Below are 14,107 nucleotides of genomic sequence, written 5' to 3'. Positions count from 1 at the left end.
ACTGACATAATTTTTAATAGAAGTGCAGCATGATATATGCCTTTGCTTATTGGTATAGTTTTAAGCATGGACAAAGTGGTTGTTTAATCTTACTCCCATGTTAGAGGCATTTATCTTCCACCTCTTTGTATTCACTATTTACATCCTCGTAAGAATGCCGACACTGTAGCCTTCATTATTAGCAATACTCCTTGATTAAATAGCATTTATGACTATCTCTGTATTTTAGGCTTTATTAATGAACACTGTGAGTTTTCCTGAGTGCCTCCTTGTGACAGGTTATCTTCTGTGGATTTTGACCAGAAGGGAGTTAAATGGAGAAGAGTGGATCAAGCAGAAAGCCTACACGGAAAATGTTGCCACCACTGTTGTGGTTACATAGGTGGTGGCAGAGGACAACACTTCTTCATTAAAAGAGAATGATGAGTTAAAATGCCCATCCTACAGGCAGGGAGAAGTGGGGTGTGGAGAGAAAAAAGGTGTTTTCAGCAAGTACAGCTGACCTAGGCTGTGAGCTGGATCCTGCTGCAAGCAGATGCTATCGTATCGGTCTGTAGGGACACTGGATGCTGGTGGAAGTGCTGTGTAAAAACCATCCTGACTGGAAATCCAACTCCTGAAAAGCAGTGTATTTATGGGCAAACTATTTATGCAGGAAGTACTTACTGGTTGGTGCAAGCATTGCTCTATTACCCCTCTGTAGCACCATGGCTATTAGACACTCTCCAGAAACTGTCCAAATCCCAGCTTTTTGTGCAAAGCAAAGCTTGGACCTGCCACTTGGAAAGGGGCACAGGTTAGAAAGAGGATGTCAGTGGGTGCAGCTTTACCCAGAGCCCACAAATCTGACACAGCTCTGGCAGTTCTGTACTGCTCTCACCAGGGCAAGAGCAAAGAGCTCAGGCCACACTGTGGCTGGAGAGGTACTTGCATCATACCCTAAAATAGTCCCAAGGTTGACTGTACATATGCTTTCCCAAACTGCACTACAGCCTTGTATTCACCACCTTAGATCATGACTCTGGAGGGATGGAAACAGAGAAGACACAAACCAGCAGGCTTGAAGGTGAATGGGAAAGAAAAAAACAGAAAGAATGATTTTTTTTGCTTGCAACTAGTGTATTATTTTGAATAAACAGGAGCACTCACAATTATGAGGATCTTTTATGGTTAATTACTGCTATTTATGTTTGCAATTACCAAGTGTGATATATGACTATTTTATATCCTTAAACTTTGTCAGCTGAATGTGTAAGCTTCAGCTCCCTATGTGTTTAAAACCTATTTTTACATACACAGTTATGTTTTTATATCTGTGGTAATTCACCAGTCAAAACACGACATGCATGATTTTGGTTCCAATCTTTCTGCTTTAATTCTGCTCTCACCCCTTCCCTCCCCCCAGTAACTAGTCATATTTGACTGATCTTTTCAGATTAAAAACTAAAAAGGAAGAAATATGTCAAATTTATTTGTGAATTCTCCTTGTTGAGCCCTGTCACTTTAGCGACAGCCCTACTCGAACTCCCTCCTCCTTCAAATTTGGATTTGAAAAGTGGATGTAACCCTTTCAAGGCTGGACACATTTTCTTTGGATCATTCTCCTGTCTTTGCATTCAGAGACTGATCTTCAAAGGGTTTTATTAATTGCAATAAAACTTAATCTACAGTATTTCCAATCACACAAAAAGATGGCTTAAATCCCTTAGTAGCAGAGAATAGCCTTGGAAAGGACTTCCTATGTTCCAAAAAACAGATAAAAACTTCCAAAAATCAGCAAAACAATATTTTTCTTTTACACACCAAAGCTGATTTTCTTTCCCTGAGCATGAAAAGCCTATTTTTTATTAAGGAATACAGTGGGCATCTTACAAGTCTATAAACATATTTGGTTTATATTTTTCAGTCATCCTGACCAAAACAGGTTTTAGTTAAAGCTAAAACTAACAGAGTTTAGTTTAAAAATAAACAGAGTTTAGTTAGAGCCTGTACAAGCTCCTGCCAAAACTGGTGCAGGACATAGTCCTCTCCAAGACCTGCTACCTGACACAAAAGTCATTACTGATTTTACAAACTAAGGAAACAGACATGGAATAGGATACAAAGGATGGTTTGGGGTAGTAACATGTCACTGCCATGTCTGTCATCATGGTACCTTTCAGCCACCTATACTGACATGAATATTTTCCCCTCTTTATAATTTCTAGCGTTGAACCCAATTATGTGTTGGAATGAGTGCATGTTTTTTCCTTGACCAAATCCCTGGTATCCAGGTTGAAATGCTAACCTTTACATACGTAATTAAACTGGTGTTTGTAACAGTACAGTGTAGCTCAAAGCCTTTGAGCAGAGTGAAATTCAAAACACTTCTTTAAAATAATAATAAAAGAGATTGAAAATATAAGTCAGAGCAAACCAGATGCAGACAGGAGTTGAGCAGAAGCATTATGGAGCTTGGCACAGCATTGGCACACTCATTTGCTAGGCATATGCCTTTTTCCATGTTATTCCTGCTTACTGTAGTTGGTAAAGGGTTGCCCTTTTCCACAGAGTATTTTTCCTGGGCTTTGAATTCAGTTTGAATTCAATAACTTTAAATTTAGCAGTGCAGGCAGGAGGAGCCATTTTGTGCTTGGTGCCTGCAGAACGTGTTGCCCTGTGTGCCAGTGGATGAACTTGTAAATGTTTTTTTTTTCAGTTTTCCCCTGTGTTAGTGCTGGGGCAGCAGCACACATGTAAAATGGACATGCATGTTATGCTGTATGTTTTTAAGTCTCTGTATGAATATTAACTAATTTGTCAGTAAGGGCTGTGACAAGGTTGTTGCAAACAGCAGAAGCTGCAGGTGATACAGCTCGAACACCAACTGTGAGTCTGAATGCAACAAGGGCCCAGAGAACGGGAAAGAAACAAAATAAGCTGAAAGGCTGGAGCAAGACAGCAAGAGGGCTTCAAAAATACAGATAAATTTAGCACATTAAGAGTAGCAGCAGGTCATGTAGGTTTAATGGTTATACTAAGAGTGGACTGTCAGTCTGGACTGTCAGCCTTTAGCATGGAGGGATTATAACCTAAGTGCTACCCAAACCTTAATTACAGCAAATCAATGTTTTGACACCCCATTTCAGGACAACAGAAGTCCCATAGTAAGAAGAGTTTTCTACTCTTCCTTTTAATTTGCACCAGGCTGCTGAGATCTCTGGTGCATAACTTCTGAGCACTTTGGTTTCCCATTCTTAGTTTTACAAGAAAATAAGATTTTTCCTTGGGAACTAAGGTTGATCTGGTAACTAAATCCAAGGTCCCAGGTTATGTTCCAAGCTAACATGTAAGCTCTGTTGACAACCCAGGATTTGCCCTGATCTCTCTATTCTGGTTACTCTGGCTGTGATTTTTTTTGGCTGTCTTCTTTGGGAGAAGGTCTGCAACAGTTCAGAGTATCCCAGGCAGTGTGTGTGAGGATAAAATTATTAAAGAAAACATGGTTGGTACAGTAGGACCTCACTTTTAGAATCAGGCTTATCATAGCTGGAGTAAGGAACTGAGGTGTGCTTGATGCCAGTAGGTCACCCAGCCTCGCAATGGCTTCACAGACCACGACAGGTTCGTGTTTATTTGAGGATGAGATCTGTTCTTTGCCTAACATGTAACACATCCATTGCAATGAAGGTTTATGCACACCCTGATGTCACAAAAACCAGCTGGCTTAGGGACAACTAAATACAACACCTCAAGGGCCCAGCTACAGGCTGAGACAGAGCAGTCACTTCTGGCACATCTTTTCAGTTTTTCTTGCCCAGAAGAAAAAACAGTGCTGAAAGCCCTTTCCCATGGGGTGAGGAGAGCAATGAGATATGAACATAATCCTCCAAGTGTGTTTGACTGCCTTTCTGGGTCTTGAGGGGAAGCCCTTAGCTAAGGGAACTGGCTAGCTTGTGTCAGTGCCAGATAAAGAAGTTTTTTTTAAGACAGAGTGTTAGAGAAAAGAAAATAAAAAAATCTTTTTTAAAAGAGGAGGGAGGAATATTTACAAGTGCATGAATGGAAGCTTTGTCGACAGTTTTCTGGGAGATAAGGAGCTGGACTGGTCCGTCTCTGCACGGCATGGACACACTCGATGCCTTTGAGTCTCTCAGGAAAGAGCAAAAGGAGCTGCTGACATTTCTGCTTAAAAGGAAGAATCAATGAATCTTTGTTTCCCACTGTTGGCTTGTTTGACCTTATTGTGTTGCGGAATAGAAAAGAAATAAAAGAGAACGGTGAGGGGAGAGCAGATTCGTGCTAATAAAATCCAAGACAAGATCACAGCCCTCTGATCATCACTGGAGATGCCATTATTTGGTTGTTGTCCTATTTGCCACTGTTGCTCATTTCTGATTCTTGCCTTGCTGTAATAAGTCACATTCTTTCCAGCCATCATCCCTGTATTGACAGGCAAATGTCACCCAGGTTTGATTGACGTCCATTGCTCCTGAATACAGAAGTATGATTTAGGAATCAATTCTGTTTGTTTATTTAAACAGCTCTTTGTGTACCTTGTATATCTGTAAGGAGGACAAGTTCTTTAATATTTTCTCTGCAACAATGCCACTAATATTGCACATTCACCTTCCCACTCTGTCACAGAGGTGTCCACCAGACCTTGGAGGAGGAGAAGCCTTTCATGCACAAAAAAACAAACAAAACACAAAAACCAATCAAAAAAAAAAAAAAAAAACACAAAAAAACCCCACCCAACCAACCAAAAAACAAAAACAAGCAAAAAATCCCCAAACCCCACAAACAAAAAAATCCCCCCAAACCTACAACAAAACAAAATAAAACAAAAAATCCAAAACAAAACTCCATGATTTAACAAAATGCTTTGCTGTCCCTGAGTTAAGCCAAAGACATCTTTTTCTCAGGTTTTAGGCATCTGTCACTTTGCATATACCCCGGACTTTTCTTTGGCTTCTATATAAAAGGGAACACTTTCCCTCAGTGTCAGTTTGCAAGCAGAGCAGTGGTTGGCTTTAACACCGGGAAACACTGTAGCAGGTGATGAGAATGTCAATTTTAATTCACAGGAAAAACTAATTCCTTCTCTGCCTTTATGGTTGCAATTGGGACTAGGAGTAAGAGGGAGATCCGAAATTGCCAGACACGTTAATCTCTTTATTATTGTGGGAGGTATATTTTCAAATAACTTTTACTTGGACAATTGGTAATACATCCCTGCATTTAAAGCGGTATTTCCCAGAAAACACTAACATGGCAAAGTGGCCTCAGGGAATCGTTAAGCAGGAGGTGGATTGACCTTTTAATTCTCGATCGGTGACCTGAAGGGTACCCAGAGGCTGCTAAACACATCTCTTCCTTTCGGTCTGCTTCAGAAAGAGCTGTCATCGAAAGATGCAGCTAGTGAGTGAGGCTCACGATTTCGCTGTTCATCCGTTTGCGGGAGGGGTGGGGGAGGGAGAAAAGAAAAAAAAATATATATTTCCCACACTGCCAGAGTAATGCCAAACTCTCTGTGAGTGGGAAGAGCAGAGCAGATGCTGGAATGAGATGCCAAAGCAGCTCCCCTTTCCCCTGCGCTTTTGGGTGCCTATAAATTGCTCCAGCGCGCTCGTCAGCCTCCTCCTCTCCTGGCAGGTGGCACCCGGGCAGGATCCCGCTCTCCCTTCGGCTCCGGCTCCGGCTCCGGCGCGGCGGCGGGGGCACCGGGCGGCGGGCACCGGGGCGGCCGGGAGGCGCGTCCCCGCTGAGGACTGTCGTCTCTGCGAAAAGAGAGAGAGAGGGAGGGAGAGAGAGAGCGAGGAGGCGAGCGGGGCGATCGCGAGAGGAAAGGCAAGTTCCAGGGAAAGTTGACTCGGACTGGCACAGCCTGCAAAAAAAAAAAAGTCGATCGCCAGCGGGAGCATAAAAGTGCGGGCGGCCGGGGCGCGGCGGCAGCTCTCCCTCTCCCTCTCCCGCTCCGCTCCGCTCCCTCTCCCGCCCGGCGGCTGCAGCGGCCGCAGCGGAGCGCCGCGACCCGCGGGAGCCCCCGCAACACCGGCGGCCCTTGGGAGGGCGGCCGAGCCCCAGGGGAGCCGAGCTCGAGCGGGCTCGGCGTTTTTTCGGCTCTGAGGAGGAACCCCGCCAACCATCAAGATTTTGTCCAAAAGCAGACAAGAGGATCGCCCTGCGCTGAGCCGGCTGGTGGGCAGCAGGCGGCGGCTGATCGCGGCCGGCGCGCTGGGGGTGGTGATGGTGCTGCTGCTGGTCATCCTCATCCCGGTGCTGGTCAGTTCGGCCGGCACCTCGGCGCACTACGAGATGTTGGGCGCCTGCCGCATGGTCTGCGACCCCTACGGCGGCACCAAGGCGCCCAGCACGGCGGCCACGCCCGACCGCGGGCTCATGCAGTCCCTGCCCACCTTCATCCAGGGGCCCAAGGGGGAGGCCGGCCGGCCGGGCAAAGCGGGGCCCCGCGGCCCGCCGGGGGAGCCGGGGCCGCCCGGCCCGGTGGGGCCGCCGGGTGAGAGGGGTGAGCCGGGGCGGCAGGGCCTGCCGGGCCCCCCCGGGGCGCCGGGGCTGAACGCGGCGGGGGCCATCAGCGCTGCCACCTACAGCACCGTCCCCAAAATCGCTTTCTACGCCGGCCTCAAGCGGCAGCACGAGGGCTACGAGGTGCTCAAGTTCGACGACGTGGTCACCAACCTAGGCAACCATTACGACCCCACCACCGGCAAGTTCACCTGCTCCATCCCCGGCATCTACTTCTTCACCTACCATGTGCTCATGCGGGGCGGCGACGGCACCAGCATGTGGGCCGACCTCTGCAAGAACAACCAGGTGGGCGCCGCGCCGGGGGCAGCCGGGGACAGAGGGCAGCGGCGCCCGGGCGGAGGGGGGTTCCCCGTGGGAGCGGGCGCTGTGCGGGCAGCGGGCGGAGCGGCGCGGGAAGGGCGGGAAGCGGGCGAGGAGGGGGAGCCGGGAGACCGCCGGAGGCGGCGCGGGTGCGTGCAGGGGAGCGGAGCCCGAGCCCGGGAGTCCCGAAGCGGCAGAGGGGGACCGGCGGCCGCCTTTCGGCAGCTGGCGGGGAACCTGCGGGGAGCATCGCTCCGCTCCGCCTGGGGTGCCCGAAGGCTGCCGGGGGACCGGGTGTTCCGCGCAGAGCCGAGGCCGCCGGGGCTGCTGAGTGAACGCGGACTCGACGCGCTCTCCTCTCCGAGAGCCGTGCCGCAGGCCCCGCTCCCAGCCCGAGCAGAGCAGCTCCCGGCCCGCCCAGGCCACCGCCCCGGCCGGGGGGCGCTGCCCGCAGCTCTGCCGGGACGGGAGCGGGGGGCGGGCGTACAAGCAGCGCTGCCCACGCAGGAGCAAGAGGAGCCCGGCGCTCCCTCGGGGAGGGGAAAGTCCCCGGCATGAAAAGGGAGCCAGGGGCGGTGGGTGAGCTCAGGATAGGGTGGTGCTGTGTGGGGAAAGGGTGAGGCGAGTGGGAGGAACGCAGCCACGGCACGGGACGGGGCTCCCACGCAGCGGAGCGCCGGGTTTGACACGCTCAGACCCCGGAGGGGAGGGAGGCTTCTTCTCGCTGTCAGGAGAGCTGGTGATAGAGCGAGCTCGGCGGCCGCAGACCTGAGCCCTTGGCGGGCCGGCGCCGCGGCACGGGCCGTGCCGGGAGGCACACCGGCTGTCCGGAGAGCCCGGGCAGGACCCGAGTCTGTCGGCGTTCCGTGGGCAGGATGGAAACATCGGAAATAATTAAAGGCCTCGCTATGCTGTCGTCTGAAATTCAGAGGAATAATCCCTTTTAATTAGGGTAAACACAGTCACTGCTCTCGCAGGGGTTGTGCCTGTTACATTGCCCCGGGGAGCCATCCTTCGCAATTTTGCGCCTCTTCTGTGCTTAATTAACAGACGCGGTTAGGCTGGCACTAATTCCTACGGCGTTTAGAGGCACCGCCGTCCCTCCAGGCTTTGGGTGCCCAGGGACAGTGCGAGGTGCCCAATCGTTGCCGTGTCCCCGGAGCTCCGCTGTGCTCCCTCCGGTACCGCGGCCCCCGTGCGGCGGGAGGGCGAGGGACCCGCCGCGCACCGCCGGCTCAACAGGTCCCTGAGCGCCCGAGCCGTCCCGGCGCGCAGGGGCTGCAGGGCGGGCTGGCCGCTCGGGGAGCCCGGAGCCGGCGCTGCCGCTCTCCCTGGGCTGCTCGCCCTCCGGCGGGGTAGGCCGGGGGATGGATCGGCTCCCCGCAGTGTCCCTAGGACCGAACACCGGACCCCGTGTCCCTGCCGTGCCTGGCGGCCGCGGAAAGACTCGTTCGGTTGAGCGTCTCCTCCTCCCCCGCCGAGCACGGCCGGCTGGCGGCCCTTTGTGCTCAGCGCACACGGGAGCGGCGGCGGCCAGTAAATTAATCTGATATGCCACTTAACCTTTTTTTTATGGCTCCTCAGAAGGACTGTGAAAACAGAATAATGAGGACATCGGTGGCAATTAATTAAATTAGAAAATGTCTACCATAAATACTGTCTCAGCAGATAAACCAGGACTAGTAAAACAAAGTACATCCTAATATATTCACTTTGATATCCTCCTACAAAAGCAATATTGTTCACTGCAGGAACATAATTTTACTTACAATTAAAGAATTTATCTATTTTTACCCCTATTTATAATGTAGAGTGTTTATTTTCCCAAACCCTGAAAAATAAATATGTAGCGGTAGTTTTAAAGAAGTGTCCAATTACAAATATTCAATTGAACCTGAGGTCTAACTATTTCCAAATATAGGTACTTCCAGTTCCAGGCGTGAGACAAATTAAACTCATATTCAAAGTTATTCAAAGAAGAAAGAAAAAAAAACACCCAAAGAGGGTGTAAATTTGTGTATAATATACAAGATACTTAGGTAAATACCTGCATATAAATGGTTTTAAATCGACCCACAGTTTTAATGCCTCAGTGATTATGATTTATACTTGAAATGCTAAATTCTGATGTGACAAGCTTTTATGTATATTTGTAAGGAAGCTCAGAAATTTTGGAAGTAAGTAGTTAAATGGAGTGACAAAGGCAACATTATAAATCCAGTGTTCTCTAACGATGAAAAAACCCAAAACATTAAAGATTGTATGACTTACAGAAAAAAAACCAAAACCATTCCTAGGCAATATGTACGTGGAACCTCAAGGTACCCAGTGTTACCACGTTGTCTGCTTTAATGGTTATCAAGCTTGAAGAGGGAAGTGCTGAGGTCACACAGCTTAGGTATGTGTGTGCAGGCCAAGAAAGCAGCTTCATGAAAGAACTTATATGGAACTTGTAAAATATATTTCTCATAATGCTTTAATTTGGTGATACACTTACCCTCTTGCAGCAGTACACTCATTGAGAATTCATTTGAGACTGTTCTCCTAGGCTTCATAAAGAAATTGCTCTGGCTAGCCAAGCAAGAAGGTAAACCCACTAAGAAAAGCATCTAGGAGCTTTGCTGCTACACACAGGGCAGTAAGATTTGCATTTTGGTTTCTAGACTTTCAATACCCAGAATATTTTTTTTCCCAGACAGTATGTATTATGTAGACTCTTAAAAATTAATTGGCTGTTGTAGCCAGTGTCCACATGCTGACTCCCTTAGGATAGTCACCGATGTAATTTGAATTCTCCCTTACCATCCACAAGATTTTATACAAATCCACAAAGTAGCATTTCATTAGGAAGTAAATGGGAATTTGAAAATTCCTTTAAACCATTTTTCTCACCATTATGCAAGATACTAGATCTCTGTGAAAGTTTTTCTACCTTGTCTGTAGCCTTTTCACTCCTCCCCATTTGCCCTTTCCATTTCCACTGCCAGCAATCATCTCAGGCCGTTATTTCTCTGGAAGGTCTTTCCAGGGTTAATGGCCCAGAGCCTTCAACTCCGCCCTGCCAGACACTATTCCAAAGGAAACATCCAGTACTTAGAATAATTGTTGCTTAAAAAACTAGCAAAATAGATCACCTCTGTAAACAATACCAGGCAAGTCAGGATCAAGAAGTCCTGAAATAGTTGGGGTTTTTCATCATGCCATGTATCAGTTTAAATTTGCAGCCTGTCACAGCTCTGCAAGCCTTTGCAGCCTTTCTCACTGTTCTTAGAGGATGCATAAAGAATTTCCACCTACTGTGATTTTTAAGCTGCATAATGCCATAAGATCCTGCATGGTAAAAGAACCCCCTCCTTTTTAACATTTCAATATTAATGTGAAATCATATCACATGAAAATTTAATTTAGAAATTTATCATGTAAACTTAGAAAGGAATCCATGGAAAATTGTGACTTATAGCCTATTTTTTCAGTTCAGAGCAGAAAAAATCCCACATATAGTACACCAAGTCATGCATTATTACTTAGTTCAGATTTGCAATGCCACTAAATCTTTTACTGCTCTGTAACTACACTAGAACAAAGACAAGCAACAAGAAGATGACATGTTACACTGAAATAAATCACATACAACCATGTTTAAATATTTTACCAAACAGAGTCAAATTATATATAAATGATTTGGAGACTTGCAATGGCACAGGCTGTTTATTGATGGAAACCAACATATATCTTGAAATTACAGATTACTTCCAGTTTTCATGAAATGTCAAATTTGATCAGTAGTAGAACACCAAGGGAGAAATGGGGGAAAAAGTATGTTTAAGGGAAAGTTGCAAATGAAAAGCCTTCAATGACTTGTAAATTCCAAAAACCTCTTATAGCAAATAGTGACTTGCCTGTGATTTTTCAAAAGTGCATCTCTTCAAAACAGTGAAATTAAATGTTTGCTTACTGAAATGTGGTAATGGCAGTTTTTCCAAACCCAGACTGCTTGTGTGCATGTGTGTGGAGGGCGGTGTACTTCTTGTAGTCTTCTTTGCAGCATGAGCCTACTACTTAGTATGACAATAAACTGCCTCTGAAAAAAGTCCATCTTGGGAATTCCCTGTGGGCCTTGTGGGCCTCTCTGTGGATCTTCACCATTGTCAATCACTTGTCCCACTGATACAAAAGTCACACCAATGTAAATCTGGCACATGATCAAATCCAGTTTTTCCAACTCCAGCTATCCTCACAAATATTTTTAAAAAGGTTCCAGACATCTACAGAAGATCAGGCAGTTGTGTATTCATCAGATGACTGAGAAAGGAGAATATTACTGCTTTAGTTTCAGAAGTACAGTAGGAGAAAATAAGCAATAGCCATAGGAATAAGCTACAGTATACATAGCCAGATGTTTAAAGTAGTAACTCATGCATGTTAAATAAAACTTTGAGGATATGCTTTAATTTCACCAGGCAGGAAAAATTGCCTGAGTTTTCTTAACCAGTTATTCTGTATTTTATGTAGGTCCGAGCTAGTGCAATCGCTCAGGATGCTGATCAGAACTACGACTATGCCAGTAACAGCGTGGTTCTTCACTTGGAGCCAGGAGATGAAGTTTACATTAAATTAGATGGAGGAAAAGCACATGGAGGAAACAACAACAAATACAGCACATTTTCTGGATTTATTATTTATGCTGACTGATAATGAGTAAAAAGACCCACCAAACCAGTCGAGAAATGAAGCTTGCTCTTCTAAACGATGGATTTGCGTGGCAAAAGTCAATGAAACAAGCACCCCAGCAGAGAGTGACCACCGAACACCTCAGCAGCGGGGGGAAAAATCGAATGCTACCTGATTCACATCTGTACAACACAGAGAAACCTTATGTTTAAAAACCACAAACCAAGATAACAGATGTGCGATCCACTTCCGCCAAAGCAAATACTTCCTCATTGTTAGTGTCCATGTGAATGAAGTTCTACATAGATCAAATTTTTATAGGGAAGAAAAGCCCACCTAAGGACGCTGAGTTATTTCTTCAGTGTATATGATACTTTAATGTGTTATGATCTTGCTGCTTTATCCATACTTCAGCTTTGGTTCTTGTGACTTACCTGCTAACAATGATGCTTGGAGTCCACTCATAGTGTGGTGAGGAATGATTTTACAATAAAAGGAAGAGGTAATCAAAATATACTTTCTCTCTGCAAAGAAATTGTTTGCCTTGTACTTTTCTTACCCTTCCACTTAAAACTAGAAAGTAAACAGCTTCAAGCCTTAACTCAATGTTCCTGCTTTGTAGGTTTACATTAGACTTTTAACATAAAATCAATCCAGTGGAGCTATTTAAATTTTGTCTTTCCCTTAGCTGTCCTCTAGAATAAAAAGAAAGATAGAAGAAACACTATTTTCCCTGAAAAAATTAACAGTTGACAAACTATTCTATTGAACCATATCCCTGATTCCACCAAAGCAAATGGCAAAACTCTCATTGCTATTAGTGGAAAAGGGATTTGGCTTTTAATTTGTATACATGTAAATATATATTTAGACAATTATTACAGGCCCATTCTTGATGGTTAGTTGTGTAAATATTTAGAAAGCCTGGCATCCACACCATCAGACTAAGGCAGAGTGTTTTCTTTGCAGCAATTAGTCTTCATTAGTCTTAGCACTTAGTCTGTACCTGGGTTCTATTTTTAATAAAGTAGTTATGGATTAATGTACTGCAGATGTTCCACTAGGATTTCACAGGAATATAATGGGTCAAAACCTTTATTGTTTTAGGAGTCTTGTCTCACTGAAGTTAGTGGAACCTTTCCAACAAAGGAAGAGTGGGAGATCTGACACATGAGAAAATGCTGTCAGACCTTTTCCATGGAAGCTAGTACCAGTTTGTGGTAAGGCCTGCCTACGAGATGGACACAGAGAAGCATATTACCAAAAAATGATAACACATATGCAAAGAAAAAAGCAGATATTTACATGCAAAAAAAAAGTGTGTATTAAAACCTATTTTTCTCATTCATATAGATATAGATATAGATATATAAAGTCTCAAAGAAGCTTAATCCATATAGAGGATTAATGGCTTGGAGAATTAAACTAAACACAGATACATAATTATAAAAATGCTTTAAAATCAATCATAGCAGTAATGTCCACATAATTTTTTTATTCAGAAAATAGGTTTATTATTTGTTTTTGTTTTGGGAGGCAATTTCTCTAAGGCTAAAACTTGCAGGTTCCATTCTAAACCCAAATTTCAGCAAGATTATTAAATTTCTTTATCACACTTCGTTACGTTATTTATTTTTAACTTTTTGGCAAAATCAAGGTAACATTTCTATAAATCATTAAAGAGTAATAGAGGCTATCCCTAGCATTGCTATTTCATACACTCTGCCACAAGCAACCTTGTCTAATGTAATAAGGGTACAAACTTAGATTTATCTGCACTAAAATTTACGAAGTGTCTGAAGTGTCTGCCACTCTGACAAAAAAGCTCACCAGTGCTGGCTACTCAGTAAAAGTCTATAGAGATTTTATGCATCTCCTTAAAAATCTGGTTTGAATGAGTGAACCTTAAACAGAACGTGTTACTCCTTCTGTTTTGAGTCGTTGAATTCAAAACAAATGCCGAGTGAGCCCAGGCTGACTGAGAGGATCGCCAGGCAATCTCATCCAGGGTTTACAAGGGGACATCATGCTGCCAGCTGCTTGTGTATTATCTCACCAGATGGTTAATGCTTCTACCTTATGAGAAAGTGCCAGCCTATATCTGTACATTGTAGTGGTTACTCCTGTTTAATTTCTACGAGGCAATTATTTTAATAACAGATGTGTACCTGACTTGTCTGTTTGCTCCACTGTTGCTGTTGCTGGCCAGTGCACTCCCACAGCAGTGTAGCTAGAGATTCCCTACCTAGTGTCCAACAGTCCTGCACCTAGAGTTAGAGATCATTCACAATCAGCAGTGTGCATTTACTATGGTGTTTATTGATAAAGCTCAATACTACAAGACATACATGGTCAAATCTGAAGAAGCTTCTGAAATCAGGCTATTGGATAAGACCATTTTTGGATAAATCACCTGCCCTGGTTAAAGTTAGACAAGAGCAAAGAACACACTTCATGTGAAAACCACATATAAGGCAAACATTTCTTCCTTTTTCATCATATCTTGATATACTGATTTGTAAAGACTTATATCACAACCTTTGTTATAACTATTACAACTCATTAAAACTGTATTATGTAATATATTTTGAGTGCTGGTGTTGCA

At 45.0% G+C, this 14,107-nt stretch overlaps 1 protein-coding gene across 1 annotated transcript; it reads left to right on the top strand.

The window, feature by feature from the left end:
* Positions 1–5,637: 5,637 nt before the first annotated feature.
* C1QL3 (complement C1q like 3) lies at positions 5,638–14,102 on the top strand. Its single transcript, XM_005518769.2, has 2 exons — positions 5,638–6,816; positions 11,344–14,102. The coding sequence occupies exons 1-2, from the start codon at positions 6,229–6,231 to the stop codon at positions 11,521–11,523; spliced, it is 768 nt and encodes a 255-aa protein (XP_005518826.2). The 5' UTR covers positions 5,638–6,228; the 3' UTR covers positions 11,524–14,102.
* Positions 14,103–14,107: the final 5 nt, after the last annotated feature.

This window comes from Pseudopodoces humilis, chromosome 1 (genome assembly GCF_049639895.1).
Source record: "Pseudopodoces humilis isolate 2021_Gansu_Grassland_sample_001 chromosome 1, ASM4963989v1, whole genome shotgun sequence".
NCBI lineage: Eukaryota > Metazoa > Chordata > Aves > Passeriformes > Paridae > Pseudopodoces > Pseudopodoces humilis.
This window is presented reverse-complemented; position numbering and strand designations above follow the sequence as displayed.